Below are 14880 nucleotides of genomic sequence, written 5' to 3' on the forward strand. Positions count from 1 at the left end.
AGTGGGGTCCCCTAATCAGCAGCATCACTCTCACCTGGGAACTAGCAAAAATGCAAATTCTTGGCCCTATCTCAGACCCACTAATCAGAAACTCTGGGGATGGGGCTCAGCAGTCTGTTTTATCAAGCCTTCCAGGTGATTCTGGTGCAAGGGAAAGTTGCATCCTAGGATTCTTTCATTTATTCCACACACAAAAAATAATCTACTGAGTACCTACATGCCCTGAGCCTCATGAAGCAAGGATGAAAAGTTGTCATCTCTACCCTTTTGGAGCTCATACATAAAGGAGATCCTAAGACCTTGAGAAATGTTCAATGAACAGTCTTCCCATTCCAGCTAAGCTTCTAAACTGTATCATCCTCCCTATAGATACTCAAAGAAATCCTCATTTGTGGTCACTGTGATACACCTGGTAAGACAATGAAGCTGACTTTGGTTTTATATAGTGTTGAGGTACGAGAGAAAAATCAGAAAGGTTTCTAGTTAGTCATGAGTTAATGAGATAATTTAATTAGTTAACTGGAACCCAACATTCCCCTAGCGGCTAGTCAATCGCATGACTGTTATATGAGGAAAGAAAGTGTATGGGAAGAAAGTGTGTGAGAGCCATTTTACACATGCTTCGCTGACCACGTGAAAGGTCTCTCAGCTGAGATGGAGAGCCCCACCTGCACTCAGCTCTACTTCCCCTGGTCTAGTAACACCGATTTTTGTTTACTCCCTTCTCTGATTGAATCTACTCATTGCTTTTACTCCTAAAAAATTCTAATTTAAAATGCCATGCTCTAGAATGTTATACCTTTATTGCTGTTTTAAAAATAATGATAATCTTGAAATCCCTGGAAACCCATGGGTATCTCATTTCTCCTAAAGGGAAGTGGTCATTTGCTGTCAGGCCATGAAAATAAACACTGACCCATGTACCAGAGACTAATGATGGGCACCAAATAGTGGTCAAAGAGAAGCTGGAATTATTATTTTATTTTTATTTGAGCTGCTTTTGCCTGCCTGCCTTCCTTCCTTCCTTCCTTCCTTCCTTCCTTCCTTCCTTCCTTCCTCTCTTTTTTTAAAAAGATTTTATTTATTTTTGAGAGAGCACAGAGGGAGAGTAAGAAGGAGAGGCAGACTCTCCACTGAGTGGAGAGCCTTGTGCAGGGCTTGATCCCAGGACCCTGAGATCATGACCTGAGCCAAAGGCAGATGCTTAACTGACTGAGCCACCCAGGCACCCACTGTCTCTCTTTTCTGATTAGTCTGGACCAGATACTCTAAGAGGGAAGATGATAGCTGGGTGGGTTTGGGCAGCTATGATTTTGTGGATGGAGTATACACATCTTTTGTATATTTTATTGATCCAGTTTTATTTTGTTTTGTTTTTGAGTTTTCTACTTTTTTTGCTGTCACAATAATTGGTAACTCCATGCCTTTGGGTAGCATATTTCCTTTTGGATTTCTGCAGTGAAAATGATATTTTTCTAGGAAATGCAGGTATTTTTCTTTGTATATTAGTTTGCATACTTCTTTATATTTATGCAGGTATTATGTAAACATCCCCAACCCCTGAGCCTGGAAGATGAATTAGAGCAACTGATGGCAAAGAAAATCAGTCTTCAGAATCAAGGCTAGGGGAATCCAAAACGGGGTTGTTTGGTTGCCCCATTCCCAGAAAGCCTTCAGTATAGGTTGAGCAAACATGACATATTGATCATTACAGAACTTATAATTGGTGACCAAAAGCACAGTGTGCCTTTAATGGCCCTTCCTGAATAGTTGCCATCATTTTTTTAAGAAAGCTGCTGTTTTTCCTAAATTCATGCTGCCCTCTAGTGGCAATGCTCTTGACTTCAGACGGAAGATGGAAAAGAGGAATGTGGACATAATGGTGGAAATGGAGGAGGTGTTGAAGGGGTGAATTTTTCTTTCTTTTCTCTCTCCTGTCTGAAAGATTTCTGAGTTTTCTTCAATAAAAAGAAAAAAGAATACCAAGAAAGAAAAATGAAGCCATACCACTTGACCACTGTCCACTTTGATTGACAGCTTGGTTTATGTGACATCCATCAGTGAGCAGCATAGAAGGGGATTTCATGAATCTGAACTGATTTGCATTCCATCTTGGCATGCACTTTGGAATCCAGCCCATCTCAAATCCATTAAACCCCACTTAGAATACAGAGATGGGGAGTAGGGGAACATGCTCACACCAAACAGGCCTTGAAGATTCAATTTCTCCCAATGGAAAAGTAGGAGTCAGCCTATGTCAGATTGATCTTTGGAGTGCTCCCCTGTCTTAAGGGCAGTTTCCTATCATTCAGAGATACCTGGGCTAGACAGGTAGAGTTGCATGGACGTCTGGTCTGGCACTGTGACCTTGGCGAAGCCACTTTGAACCTCATTTTCTGCCATTATGAAACAAAAGACTTGACCTAAAATGAAGATGTTTAAATTTTGTCTCAATGAGAATTCTTCAATACAGTTAAAGAAATAATTTTAAACAGAAGTATTCTATTCTGTGTTTAAGCTTGCTAGGAAGTATAGCAAAATAGAGTGTTCTTGTAAGAGTGTATAAATAAATCATTGTTTAGGAAGTCAGAATAAAAACTTTCTGGCTTCATTTTAACTCGGCACAAAAAATGTAGCCTGAGAAGAAAAACCGAAATTTGGACTACTAAGAAGATTTAGCAGGTTTTGTGTTTTGTTTTGTTTTGTTTTTTTAATGGAGGGATATTGTTGGAGCAAGGAAATCTTTACTATGGCATTGATTTCTGATGTGTATATGTTCCTATTTGATTGAAATACAGCATATGTAGAGATAAGAGCCAAACATATTAATGAAGTTTAAAAAAGAGCAAGTGAGCCCACCCTCAGCCTGGGATTCTTCCCATCAGTCTCTGTCTACCTGAACAACCTCAATACAACACAATTTAAAAAGCATTGACATCTGAGGAAAAGTGTGTTGACTGTTTCCTTTCCAGGATTCACATAATGGAAACATCTGCTGCCAGATAACTTTTAATTCTGTCAGCCTAATATTTCCTCTATGTAGAAAGGACTTTGAACGGCCAGGTCAGGTCTGGGCAGGGCCACGGCATCTGCAACCTGAGGGCAGGGACCACGGGCTCAAGGTGGGATAGTGGAGCTGGTTACTGAGGGTCCACTCTAAGGTGTGGTTACTTCTGGAGTTTGACCAGCTTTTACATTTCCCACTAGCAGATTATGTGAGGACAAACCTGGCCCTGCATTTTTCTCCTCCTTTCCGACCCCCTTCCCTTCTTCTAAAATGACAAGCCTCATTTCAGCTATCCTGGGAGCCCAGAGTGCATTTTCCACAGGCTCTGGCTTGTCACACATCAACCTGTCTGCCCAGTCATGTGACCGTTTGTGCAGCCTCCCGCAGGCTGGGAGGCTGGCGTCTCAGCCTTGCATTCCTATCACCTTCAGGGCAGGTTTTGCCAAGATCCTTTCTCTGCTGACTGGTTTCCCTCCCTGGCTTTTTCTTCCTCACAAACACGCGGGTGAGGCTTGACAAGGCCCAGCATTTGTGTAAGCAGAGGCTATATAATCTGTTTGCTCTCAGTGCAAATTTTAACTTCCCACTGGGCCTCCCCTGGGGGACTGAGCACTGGGGCCAAGTGCTCTCTTCTCAAAGAGATAGGTGGCCCCGCATTTGAGGTCAATCAGCTTTCTTTCAGAATGTGGATGCATCCAAACCCTTGGATGCTGTGACCCATGCTGTATTTTTGTTTTTGTTTTTGTTTTTGTTTTTTTGACCAGTGCTTGGTAGAAAGCAGCACGTCATAACCCCACCGTTTGGATGCTGTCATGCATCCAGAGTATTGATCTTTGTCCTGCATACTCTTTGTGCTAAGAAATGAATAAAAACTATCATTTACTTTAACTTATAATAAGCATTGCCGGTAGAAAGAGCCAATCCAAAATAAAACTGACAGCAACTAAACCTGCACATAATGTAATTTATTATGGGCAAAAAAAAAAAAAAAAAAAAAACTGACCAAGATTTATATCTTGTTGGTATATTCACGGGGAGAAATTAGCCTTGGTGGAAATAATGAAAACAAAATAAAATTGAAATGAACCAAAATGGCACACAATAAAGTGAGTTGACTAAACTTTAACAGAAGGCACAAGTCTTCCTGTCACAATTCAGATTTGCAAAATTTTACTCAAGGTAATGTGACTTTGTAAAAATTGATGACTCCGGGATTTAGAAGCTATAACCGGTCAACTTTGATATTGGGCAAAAGCTGAGAAATTTAGCCTTGATGTAAAAAGTACATGGAAAAGAATTGATTCCATTGAAAATAAACTTGAAAATAGAAGCGAAATGTGAAACATAGAATATAGTTTAACTTTGCATTTAAAACTTAAGGAATTAAATTGGCTAAATGGAGTTTGCTCTGAATAATTAATGCTTTCTTAAAGAAAAATTACCAGGCTAGTCTCCATGTTTATATTCATAAGCATGAAGCCAAAGCATCCTTGGGGTCAAAATGGCAGAATTCAAAGGTCTGCCACGGCAGTATCTCAGGAACAAGAGAGCAGGGCATGCTGCTCCTACCTCTCCTGGGGTTGTTTTGTATAATAAAGGAAGAAAGTTCTGGAGTGTGCTCATTTGAGAGACTAGGAGACATCCCTTGCATAGCGCTGTTTGAGGTAGTCACTGCAGTAGTCAGCAAAGTTCCTGTGCCCCTGGCTGATGGAGGAGACAGCAGGAGCCCCTACAGATGTTTTTGGGATCAGCAAGCATTGAACAACCATGGCACCCGATTCCAACCCAAGAAGCAGATAATAAACTGAGACACTTGCCTAAAATCACCCTCAGCTAGTTTGGGAAAGAAGTCTCTCACTTTCTTCTTTGACTTCTCTACCTAGAGAGCCTTTCCCCTTTTCTTCCCAGCCTGAGGCTTCTCAGAGGGGCATGCAGACGAAGGGAATATCTGCACGGCATGGACGGTGGACTTTGTCCTCCTTCCACAAAAACAGCTCCTAAGCAACCCCTTCCCTTAAGACCTTTTACAATCTCTCTTCTTTTCATTTTGCTTTTGTATTTAAGTAGCTGACACTGAAGGAGGATGTTGTGCTGGGAGCCTGTAATTCTGCAGGCTCTGCTAAATCCGGTGTGATAGCCACAGCAGAGCTGATAGCTCATCACACAGGCTGACCTCGGGGTACTGCTCCAGCCACTTCTCAAGATCATAAAACATGGGTGTTTATTCCCTTCTAGCTCCCAGTTTACTCGCGACCCACACATAACAAAGACCGACGAATGTGCTTTCTGCGGAATGTCCTTCCCCCTGTATGATGTTTACAGCTCTTAAGGCTGGATGATAACATTCACTTCACTTCTCTCTTTCCAGCCAGATAATGTGATGGCTTTGTTTCTGTGGGAGGAAAGTGTTCAGCATAAAAACAACCCTGGTGTTTAGGAATTGAGACTGTTGCCTTCTGTCATTTTGCCCCCTTCTTTAATAATGCAGATATTCAATCTGTGTATATTTTTAAGCTGTTTCAGACATGTAGTCTTAGCAGAGGTTAAGGTATGAGCGTTCAGCAATTGAAATTCCTAACTTTGTGGATTCTGTTCAAATTGTGTATAGGTAATAATTTCAGTGGTATTAACCTATTCATCAAGTATTTATTGAACACCTCCTCTCTGCTGTTTCAGCCACTGGGCATTAGAAATTGGGGAGGAGGGAGTATTGTAGAGGTGACATGTTCACAGGTATGTATAGTGTCACATGGAAGCATAGTTCTAGAACCTTCATCAGTGGACCAGAAAGACTCTCCAGATACTCTTTCCCTGTCACTGGACCCACCTCTTCACAACACTGTCATCACTTTTTTCAGAGGCCGTAAAGAGTCTAGTTCCTTCCTTTACTTGTACAGATTGGAAAACAGGAGTTCCGTGAGAAGCCCTCTGTCCTTTGCCTGTTCCATAGCGCTAATTGCAAGCTCCTAGGGATCAAAACCACTAGATCAAAATCTGTTTGTCGTTACACAGCAATAATTACATTTGTGATAATAGCATTTAAAATGATGATTACCAAAACTAATGTTCATAATGATAATAGCATTGATACTTTTTGCTTTATTTTACAAATATGAATTTATCGGTCCAACCTGTACTCCGTCATCAAATAAGTTTTTATATTTGTATGTTTATGTGTGTCTAGATTATTATTGTTTAGATTATTGTTTGGATTAGATTTTGACTATTACTGTATAGATACAAAAGGCCAACCACTTACTCTGAGACTTAGAGTTGAGCTCTGTTGAATGTAAAGTTGATAAGTTAGTGGGTTCATATCAAAGCTAACGGGGCATGGGCTAGGTTGCAGGAAGCACTTCCCAGCTCTGAGTGTGGAATACAGGCTGCACAAAAGTGAGTGGAACTTCTTTCCTTGGGGATTTTGAGGTCCAGCAGAGCTCTTCTATTTATTATGGGAATGTGGGCTGGATGTGTTTCAAGTTGAATCAGATTTTTGATTAACTGACCATTGGATTTGCCTTCTCCATCAGGCAGTGTTGGATCTGACATCCCTGTCTTCATAAGGGAAGTATTTGAAAATACTAAATCACTTATTTCAGAGCTAGAATGAACTTCCAAGATTATCTGGCCCCTTGCCTTCATTTTGCAAATGGGGAATGCAGCCCAGTAAGGAAAAGGCACATGGATGTGGTCACATAACCCTTAGGGGTCGAGCTGGACTTAAATACAGGTCTTCTCCCACCTCTCCTTAATAAATAGACATCAGAAATGCAAGTGGAAGTGCAAGGCCGTCCGGGGGATCAGGGAGCCCAGGGGTCTTTGCTGGACTCTGCACGAGTGTACAAGGCATTTCTACTCAGGACTTTCAGGGTCTTCCCCGGCAAAGTCTCTGGTAGTGCCCCGCCATCACAGTCTTGCATCAAAAGAAAAGAGGCTGCTTCTCGCCCCTCGGGCAGCCCCAAGGTCTTAACTTAACCTGTGTAATTAGAACATCCATTCCAGAGGGGGAAACATTTAAAAGATAAAGGACCTCTTTAAAACAGATTCTTCCCAATACATTTTTTTCATAATTATAGTTTTAAAAGCTTATGGTGATGGGAGAGCTGGCTACTTAAGAAAAATTAGGAGTCTCATTTGGCAGGAGCAGATTCCCCAGGGGACAGCACACTGTCATTTTTCAGGGCCCCTGAAAAGAGCCCCCCACACAGACAGATACATGTCGGCCTGATGCATGGCAAGCCTGTTTCACTTATTATGGCCAAAGCCAGATATTTTAATTAAAAACACTACATATGCCATTAAATGTGTTGTTCCCCCTGCAGTCCCAAGACGTTATAGTTCGAGGAGATACAAACAAGTGAATGCATTACAGATGTACACGGAAACCACCGCCTACTGAGTCACAACCAGCGGGTTCCCAAATTCCAGCCCCAGAGCGCCTCCCTGTCAAAATGTTCTTTGCAAGTAAACTGTTCCCTCTGTAATTTTCACCGTTTATAGCAGTTGCCATGATGAGAGAAGAGGACCATGGAGAGGCAGGGGAGAGAGAAACATGCTGCCACCTCACTTAATTTATAAGCAGATTCGATTGTTTTACAAATAATCTTCCTGATAAATAAAGTCCAATGGCCACACATAATCTTCCTGATAAATAAAGTCCAATGGCCACACATGGGATTGTGGGGTTGAATTTTTTTTTCCTTCCTTGTTACATTTATTTATTTATTTATTTATTCATTCATTCATTCATTCATTCATTCATTTATTTAACACTAAAGTCCCATGTGAGGGAATGATCACCTCCCAACGTGAGCTCGGATAGGATTCTCAACAGAGGCAACACTTGCTTAATTTAAGCAATTGTAGGTGGTGTGAGTTCAAAAATTTCAGCCGATTTTAACTGTCACTAGCCAGACCACCTTTTTCCCCAGGAGAACGTGAGCAGCTGGATTTCATTTTTGGCTGCCAGGCTGTCCCTGTGCCTTCCTGCAGCAGCCTGCAGACGGAGTGCCTTCCCTGTAAGGATTTTATTCAAGGTGACAGCGCCTCACACGTTGGCGCTCTGATCACCTCAAGTAGCCGAGATACCAGGGGGATGAGTGCACTCCTCCTGCAAAGTCCAAATTTAGATTGACTGAGGTTATCCTTAGGCCCCTTGACCCCAAGTGCTCTGACAGAACAGGGCTGCCAGGAACTTAGAGCAGCGAGTTCTGTCATGATGTCTGGGGAGAAATGCTCTGCAGGAGCGGGTGGAGAAGAACCCAAGTGATAGGGAGTGATGTCAGCTTTCGTTAGAGCGGCAGACAATGTTAGAATATCCTTGGCATAATATGGCACTGGTATCTCTGTCAGCATCTCTGTTTTCTGTCACCGCACACAATCCTGGGCCTGTCTCTAGCCCTGACAGTGTCTCTTCAGATCAGGTTATTGCCAGCACGGAGACTAGCTCTGCTCCCCACCATACAGCCCTTTGTTTGAAGTCTGCCCTTTTGTCATCAATGCACTTGATGCCTATTTAAATCTGACGGTGAGTATGGTATCTGTTTTCCCGTCAAGAGATCATTGACAATATTAATACCTCATGTCCTTGCCTCATTCTCTAAGCTCTGACACCTCGCCAGTCTCCTGCATTCATCAAACAGCCCTCTCTCACCAGGACGTCTATAAACATTCTCGCTTCCAGGCCCCAAGAAACAGGGAAAGCCTTAAAAAGGACTTTCATCAGTGCCGACCAGAAAGAAGGCCTGGGGAACAGGGCTCAGAACACTTCACCTCCCTCCCTCCACATTCCAACCCACGTTCCAGGAGTAGCCAGCTCGTTTCCAGGATGGCACTTGCCGTCCAGGTTGTATCTAGGCAAGGTCTAGAGTTGACGGTTACCAAGGAAAGAGGATAGAGTAAAGAAATTCAGTCCCTGAACAGACTGGAGGGTTTACTGGAGAGAATGCACCCACTAGTGGGTGGTGTGTGTGTGTGTGTGTGTGTGTGCACGCATGTCTGCCTTTCATTCTTTTACTCAAGAGAAAGACTGTTCTTTATGACATCTGACAGCCCTATCCATTTCTTTTTATAAAAATTCATGCTGTCCTGGGGTTGTAGAAAGAAATTAACATCCCATGGCCTCATCCTTCCAGATTTTTGAGGGTTTATTTGGGTCAGTTATGCTCAAGGAAGCCCTTTGTGGATTTGCAGAAACATCTGAGACACTCGCACCCAGGCCTGTATGGGATACTGTTCCTGGAACAGAACCTGACCAGCCAAGCCTGACCAACAGGCCAGCTCCCAGGGTTGGTAACAATGTTAGAACAACCACAGGTGCTACATGATACAGTACAATAAAGGGAGCGGCTCAGTGCTGCCAACAGCCAAAGGAATCATTTTTAGCTCCAAGAAGGGTCTCAAGGAGGTCTTATCCAAGCTCAATGTTTCCAAGCACCTATGAAACGTAGAAACTCGGGATTGGGGCCAAGGAGAAAACATGGCTAAAGGGGGAGGATTGGTCTGCAGTAAACTTGTTCATGGAAACGTGATAAACAGAAGTAATGAGAGCACCAAGACCAGCCTGAGGCCATGAAACAATGTCATCCTCGCCCTTTTGCCAACTCGCAAGAGATTCTGTGACCCCAGGAATTCCCAACTTTGTCCCAGGCCATCCAAACTGGGGAGCATCTGCCCTGTCCTTAAAAGTTTCTAAGAGCCATTTTTAATCCTCCATTAAGAATAATATTTAAAGTTCTGTTGTAGAGAATCATCTCTTGTAGAATCACCAAAATATTTACTTAGAACTTCTGCTGTGAAGAACCTGGATAATTTCAAGTACTAATTTACCCCAAATGAGCAATAGATGGTGATTGTTGGTTTCACACTAACAAACTGACAGAATTTAAGTTACTTTTTCTAAGATTAGAAGAAAAATATGGCAAAAAGCAAACTGTAATTATAAATATTTTCTTTGAGAAAAACTGATTTACCCTTACTGATCATACAAAGCTTTCATAATAACTATGGCAGGTGATCTCTTATGGATATTTAGAATAAATATTGAGTTGGTTAAATGATTTGATCCTACTCTAGAGGTATCTTTCATACTTAAACTCTCCTACAATCTCCTTGAATGAAACAAAAACTGTATGTGGAGTCACAAAATTATTTAAAATAAAACTAAAGATGAAAATCAATGGCATTCCAACCTGAGAATTCATCTCAGCCCTTTTGGGGTACCTGGGTGCCTTGGTCAGTTAAGCGTCCAACTCCTCTTGATTTCAGCTCAGGTCTTGATCTCAGGGTCATGGGTCCAAGCCCTGTGTTGGGTTCCATGCTGGACATGAAGCCAACCTAAAAAAAAAGGGAAGAAGAAGCCCTTTAATGCTGGAGGCTCTTGTTAATTTCCATGTGGCATTTTTGTCAACACCACCACTGTTCCTTGATCACCCAGATGTGTTTGATGCCTCCTGAGATTTGGAAGATTCTCCCTGGAAGGTCATAATCTTGATTCATGACAAAGGACTTGAAAAGAGTCACATTCTGGGAAGACTGTTTTACATCTTTTGCTTGGGTAGGACCCATCTTGAAAGTCTTAATTTTCCATTTTTAGAAACTCTACTGAGGGAACCTAGAGAAAGGGTTATGCTTTATTTTAAGGTGTACTAGGCCAAACTAGAGAAGTCTCTGAAAGGTGGAAGAGAATTTGTGCAGGAAACACGTTATTCCTAGAAGCCTGTGCTCTGGTGACATTTTATGTGAGTGTCAACTCTGAGGACAAGGAAGTAGGGTCCTTCCTTCTCGGGGCTGACTCCCTGTGCTGCCACCCACTGGATCCGTGACCCTGTTGCCTGTCTGCTTTTCTGCACCTGTGCCTCCTTGCTGTACTGATCGCGCCACCTCTGAAGATGTGTTTGCTTTTCTTTGCAGGTGTCCTGGGGAAGTGCCGCTATGTTTACTACGGGAAAAACTCAGAGGGCAACAGGTTTATCCGAGACGACCAGCTCTGATGGCAAGTTCTGTATGCGTTAGCCTGTGTCATGAGAATAAAAGAAAAAGGGCAAGTAAAAATAAAGAAAAAGCTGAAGGAAAAAACAATGGCCCACACCGCATCTCTGTGGGAAGCCTATGACTTCCGCTTTTGGTAACTTCTGCTGACTTTGCCAGGCCTGTCAAGATCATCCTTTTGCCTTAGACTGAGTGGTCACATAGAGATTGACATGATTGCCCTTAAGCAGGTCTCATCCACTAGGGTGACAGACAGTGGCAGCAAAGCACCAGGGCTGACAGGAGGAACACCATGATAGATTGCCTGGCCCCTCCACTGCTCACAGGGGAACAGAGGTCACACCTGGGGCCTCCCTGAGCATGCTCACCGGCTGTAGTCAAGCAAGAGAGACTGTGTCTTCAGCTTGTCTATTGAGTAGAGAGCCCTCTGATACCATTGTGCTGTGGGTTGATTTTTAGTGAAATAGTCACAGTTTAGAGGAAGGCTACCCTCCCTTATTCACCTTAAATTTTAATCCCTTCTATTCTGCACAGCCGCCCCCACCCCCTCCGCAACATAGACCATCCTTTAGCATCTTTCTTTGTTGCAGGCAGTGCATTCTGGTTTGCAGTTTTTCAGAGAACGGAAGGTATAAGTTCTCAGCCAGGTCAGACATTTATGGCTGGCTTTGTGTTGTTACACTTCCCCTATTGGAGTAAATAGCTTTCCCTAAATCCCTAACTCAAAAGCGTAGACTCGATCTCATTTTGTATATTTCTAAATCCACTTCTTGCCCTGAATAGTAGGCAATGTAAGGCATCTTTCCCAGCACCAAGCGCTGGTTGCACCAAGGACTCTGATTTATTTAAGTATGTATGTTTGTATTTATTTATTTATTATTTTATGTTATGTTAATCACCATACATTACATCATTAGTTTTTGATGCAGTGTTCCATGATTCATTGTTTGTGTATAACACCACAGTGCTCCATGCAGTACGTGCCCTCTTTAATACCCATCACCAGGCTAACCCATCTCCCCACCCCCCGCCCCTCTAGGACCCTCACTTTGTTTCTCAGAGTCCATAGGCTCTCATGGTTCATCTCCCCCTCCGATTCCTGCCCTTCATTTTTCCCTTCCTGCTATCTTCTTTTTTTTTTTTTTTAACATATAATGTATTATTTGTTTCGGAGGTACAGATCTGTGATTCAACAATCTTACACAATTCACAGCGCTCACCATAGCACATACTCTCCCCAATGTCTATCACCCAGCCACCCCATCCCCATCCCCACCCCCACTCCAGCAACCCTCACTTTGTTTCTGAGATTAAGAATTCCTCATATCAGTGAGGTCATATGACACATGTCTTTCTCTGATTGACTTATTTCGCTCAGCATAATACCCTCCAGTTCCATCCACGTCGTTGCAAATGGCAAGATTTCATTCCTTTTGATGGCTGCATAATATTCCATTGTATATATATACACCACATCTTCTTTATCCATTTATTTATTTATTTTTAACCACACATACGTCCAGCAATGCCTGTGGCCATATTTGTAGTTTGGAGCTGGCTTGCTCCTTTGGGGGCTATTTAAAGATAGTGAGGTGATGAAAATAGAGTGATGGGTCAAGAAGTTAAAAAAGAAAAGGAGGACTATAGAAAACACCCACCAGACCAAGCAGTTTTTAATAGAGGGCACAAACCCTTTGAATTTTCCTCAGGACCTCTCAGAAATGAAATCCATAAGCTCGTGTGATGGTCTTTGTATATATCTTTGGCTCAATTCCAGCACTAATGTTACAAGAAAAAGAAGCATAATCGTACGGGTGGCTATAATTTCATTTAATATCCGATACACTGGTAAAATCACTCTAGGAGATATTTGAAAGGCTGGGTGCTCTTGGAACAACAGCATTTATTTTTCCTTCTTCTGTTTAGGCCAGGTGGTCATTGTCCTGGATCTCCCAGTATTAGGTTAGATTGAGGACAGCAAAACCTGAAAGAAAGTCCTTCCAAGTTATAGATAACACAGAACTAGAGAGTTGCTACTGTACAAGTCTTTGGGGACTCACAATCCCCAAGGACCTGAGACAAAATTACTTTCTCAGTTCTAGACCGTTTATGTGGCCTCTGGACTCCTGAGTCAACACAGTCCTTGAATGACTTGGAACGAGGCTGGCAGGAGTCCCTCTTGTAGATTATGCAAGTTAATCAGTTATGGAGACAAATTTAGATCAAAATCCTCAAGGCCATTAATAATTAGAGGATATGAAATGTTTGCCTTTATCTCTCAAATCCATTAATAACCAGAGCTGAGTACCTTTTCTCTGTTTGATCTACAAAACAGCATTGGGGTAATGCTTTAAATTAGCTGCCTTAGGTCCCACCCTGGCTCTTTGTTTAGAAGCACCAACACATGTTTTGTCCATGGCATATTATGGGCAGCCAGATTTCTGTGCAAGGGCAGCTAGACGAGTCCAATGTCATATCCAATCTACCAGCACATATATCCTTGTCTTTATAAAAGGCTTTAACCCTGCCTCAAACAATAAAAAAGCACTTGTGAACTGACCACAGAATTTTTCCATCTTTATTTTTCTTACTTGTTTACTTTTCTTAATGTCAGATCCATTTGTATCATGCACAGGAATGTCTCCCTCAATGCGAGCTTTGGAGGCAAAAAATATTTTTGGAGTGAGTTATTGACCACATTGTTTCCCTCTCTTTGGGTTGTTTATTTTCTTCCAAAATGGTGTAATAACTTCAATTAAGATTAGCTTTAATTATCATTTACGTAAAGGCCATCACTACAGTCCATTCATCTTAATGATAGAATTATTACGAGTTTTGTTTCTCTTGAAAAGGGATAATGGTCATGAATTTGTGTTGGGTTGTTTACAGTTCCACTATTTGTGGAGCAAGATTCGCTGTGTAGAGCGAGATGTTGGTCTGAGTCGTAGAGCAGGAAATGACGTTGCTTGCTTATCTTAAATTTGTAAGAATTTCCCAAACCTTGTTTTTTAAAGTAGAAAATTAGAAGGTAAGAAATTCAATCAAAGCTCAGAATTATTTCATCCCTCCAATGGCCCCTTGGTCCTTCTGCCTTTTACCCAATTCCACTGAGCTTTTTCTTAGGAGATCACAGTAGCTGACATCCCTGTATCCTCTCTCCCAGGACACCCATCTGCCTTGAGAGCCCCTGCAATAGAAGGCCATCCGGAGTCCTCTGTTGCCTCTGCAAAGTCAGGGCAGACTGTCTTTTTCCTAAGTAACGCAATTTTATAGAACAATTTGTTCCTTGGGGAATAATGTTTTAGATTGTGGGGAATCCTATTAAAAGTACAACTATTACAATAATTTGCTTTTACTTTTACCAGCCTTGCTCATAAACCCTCCATCTGTTTGTTGCTTTAAATAGAGGCACATTATAGGAGATTATCACTAGATCAGGCTGCACGTCTGAGTGTTGTGCATTTTCACATATTCACATATACTAAGGAATAAAAGAAAGCAAACCACGGATTCTGGATGAAAGGATTTTTCATTTGTTTTGTTTTGTTTTGTCTGTCTGTGTGTGTGTGTGTGTACGTATGTTCCAGCAGAGATGTATCTTGCACATTTTTAAGGGAAAATCTTTCTTGTTGCTTCTAAGAAATAACCTGGCTGTCTTTTTCTTCTTTGTTAATATGAAGATCAAAAACAATCCACAGGGCTCTTTTCATCGAAAACAATAACAGTGTTCAGTAGTTGCTACTTCATAAAAGCAGCCTAAGTCAGATCTGCGTCACTGCCTAATGCCAAGGGTGGACAACCAGGGTCCTTTGAGACTCTTCCATGGTGTCTATCCAATGCAGCTGATCCAATGTGACATTCACCATCTGCTTATCCCAATTCTG

General features: G+C 42.1%; 1 protein-coding gene across 2 annotated transcripts in view; it reads left to right on the forward strand.

Moving 5' to 3' along the window:
- LRMDA (leucine rich melanocyte differentiation associated) overlaps positions 1 to 14486 on the forward strand; it is a 1045267-nt gene extending 1030781 nt beyond the window's left edge. Inside the window, exons 7-8 of one of the 2 annotated variants that reach the window (XM_064594858.1) lie at positions 10919 to 11000; positions 14160 to 14486. In XM_064594858.1, coding sequence (XP_064450928.1) covers positions 10919 to 10998 — 80 coding nt within the window. In that variant the 3' untranslated portion in view covers positions 10999 to 11000; positions 14160 to 14486. Of the gene's footprint in view, positions 1 to 10918; positions 11087 to 14159 lie in introns of those variants that run through there. The other variant, XM_054508230.2, reaches the window with a different exon arrangement.
- The last annotated feature ends 394 nt before the right edge of the window (positions 14487 to 14880 follow it).

Source organism: Mirounga angustirostris, unplaced genomic scaffold (assembly GCF_029215605.1).
Source record: "Mirounga angustirostris isolate CCGP_5_RB_7025 unplaced genomic scaffold, mMirAng1.0.hap1 SCAF_6, whole genome shotgun sequence".
Lineage (NCBI taxonomy): Eukaryota > Metazoa > Chordata > Mammalia > Carnivora > Phocidae > Mirounga > Mirounga angustirostris.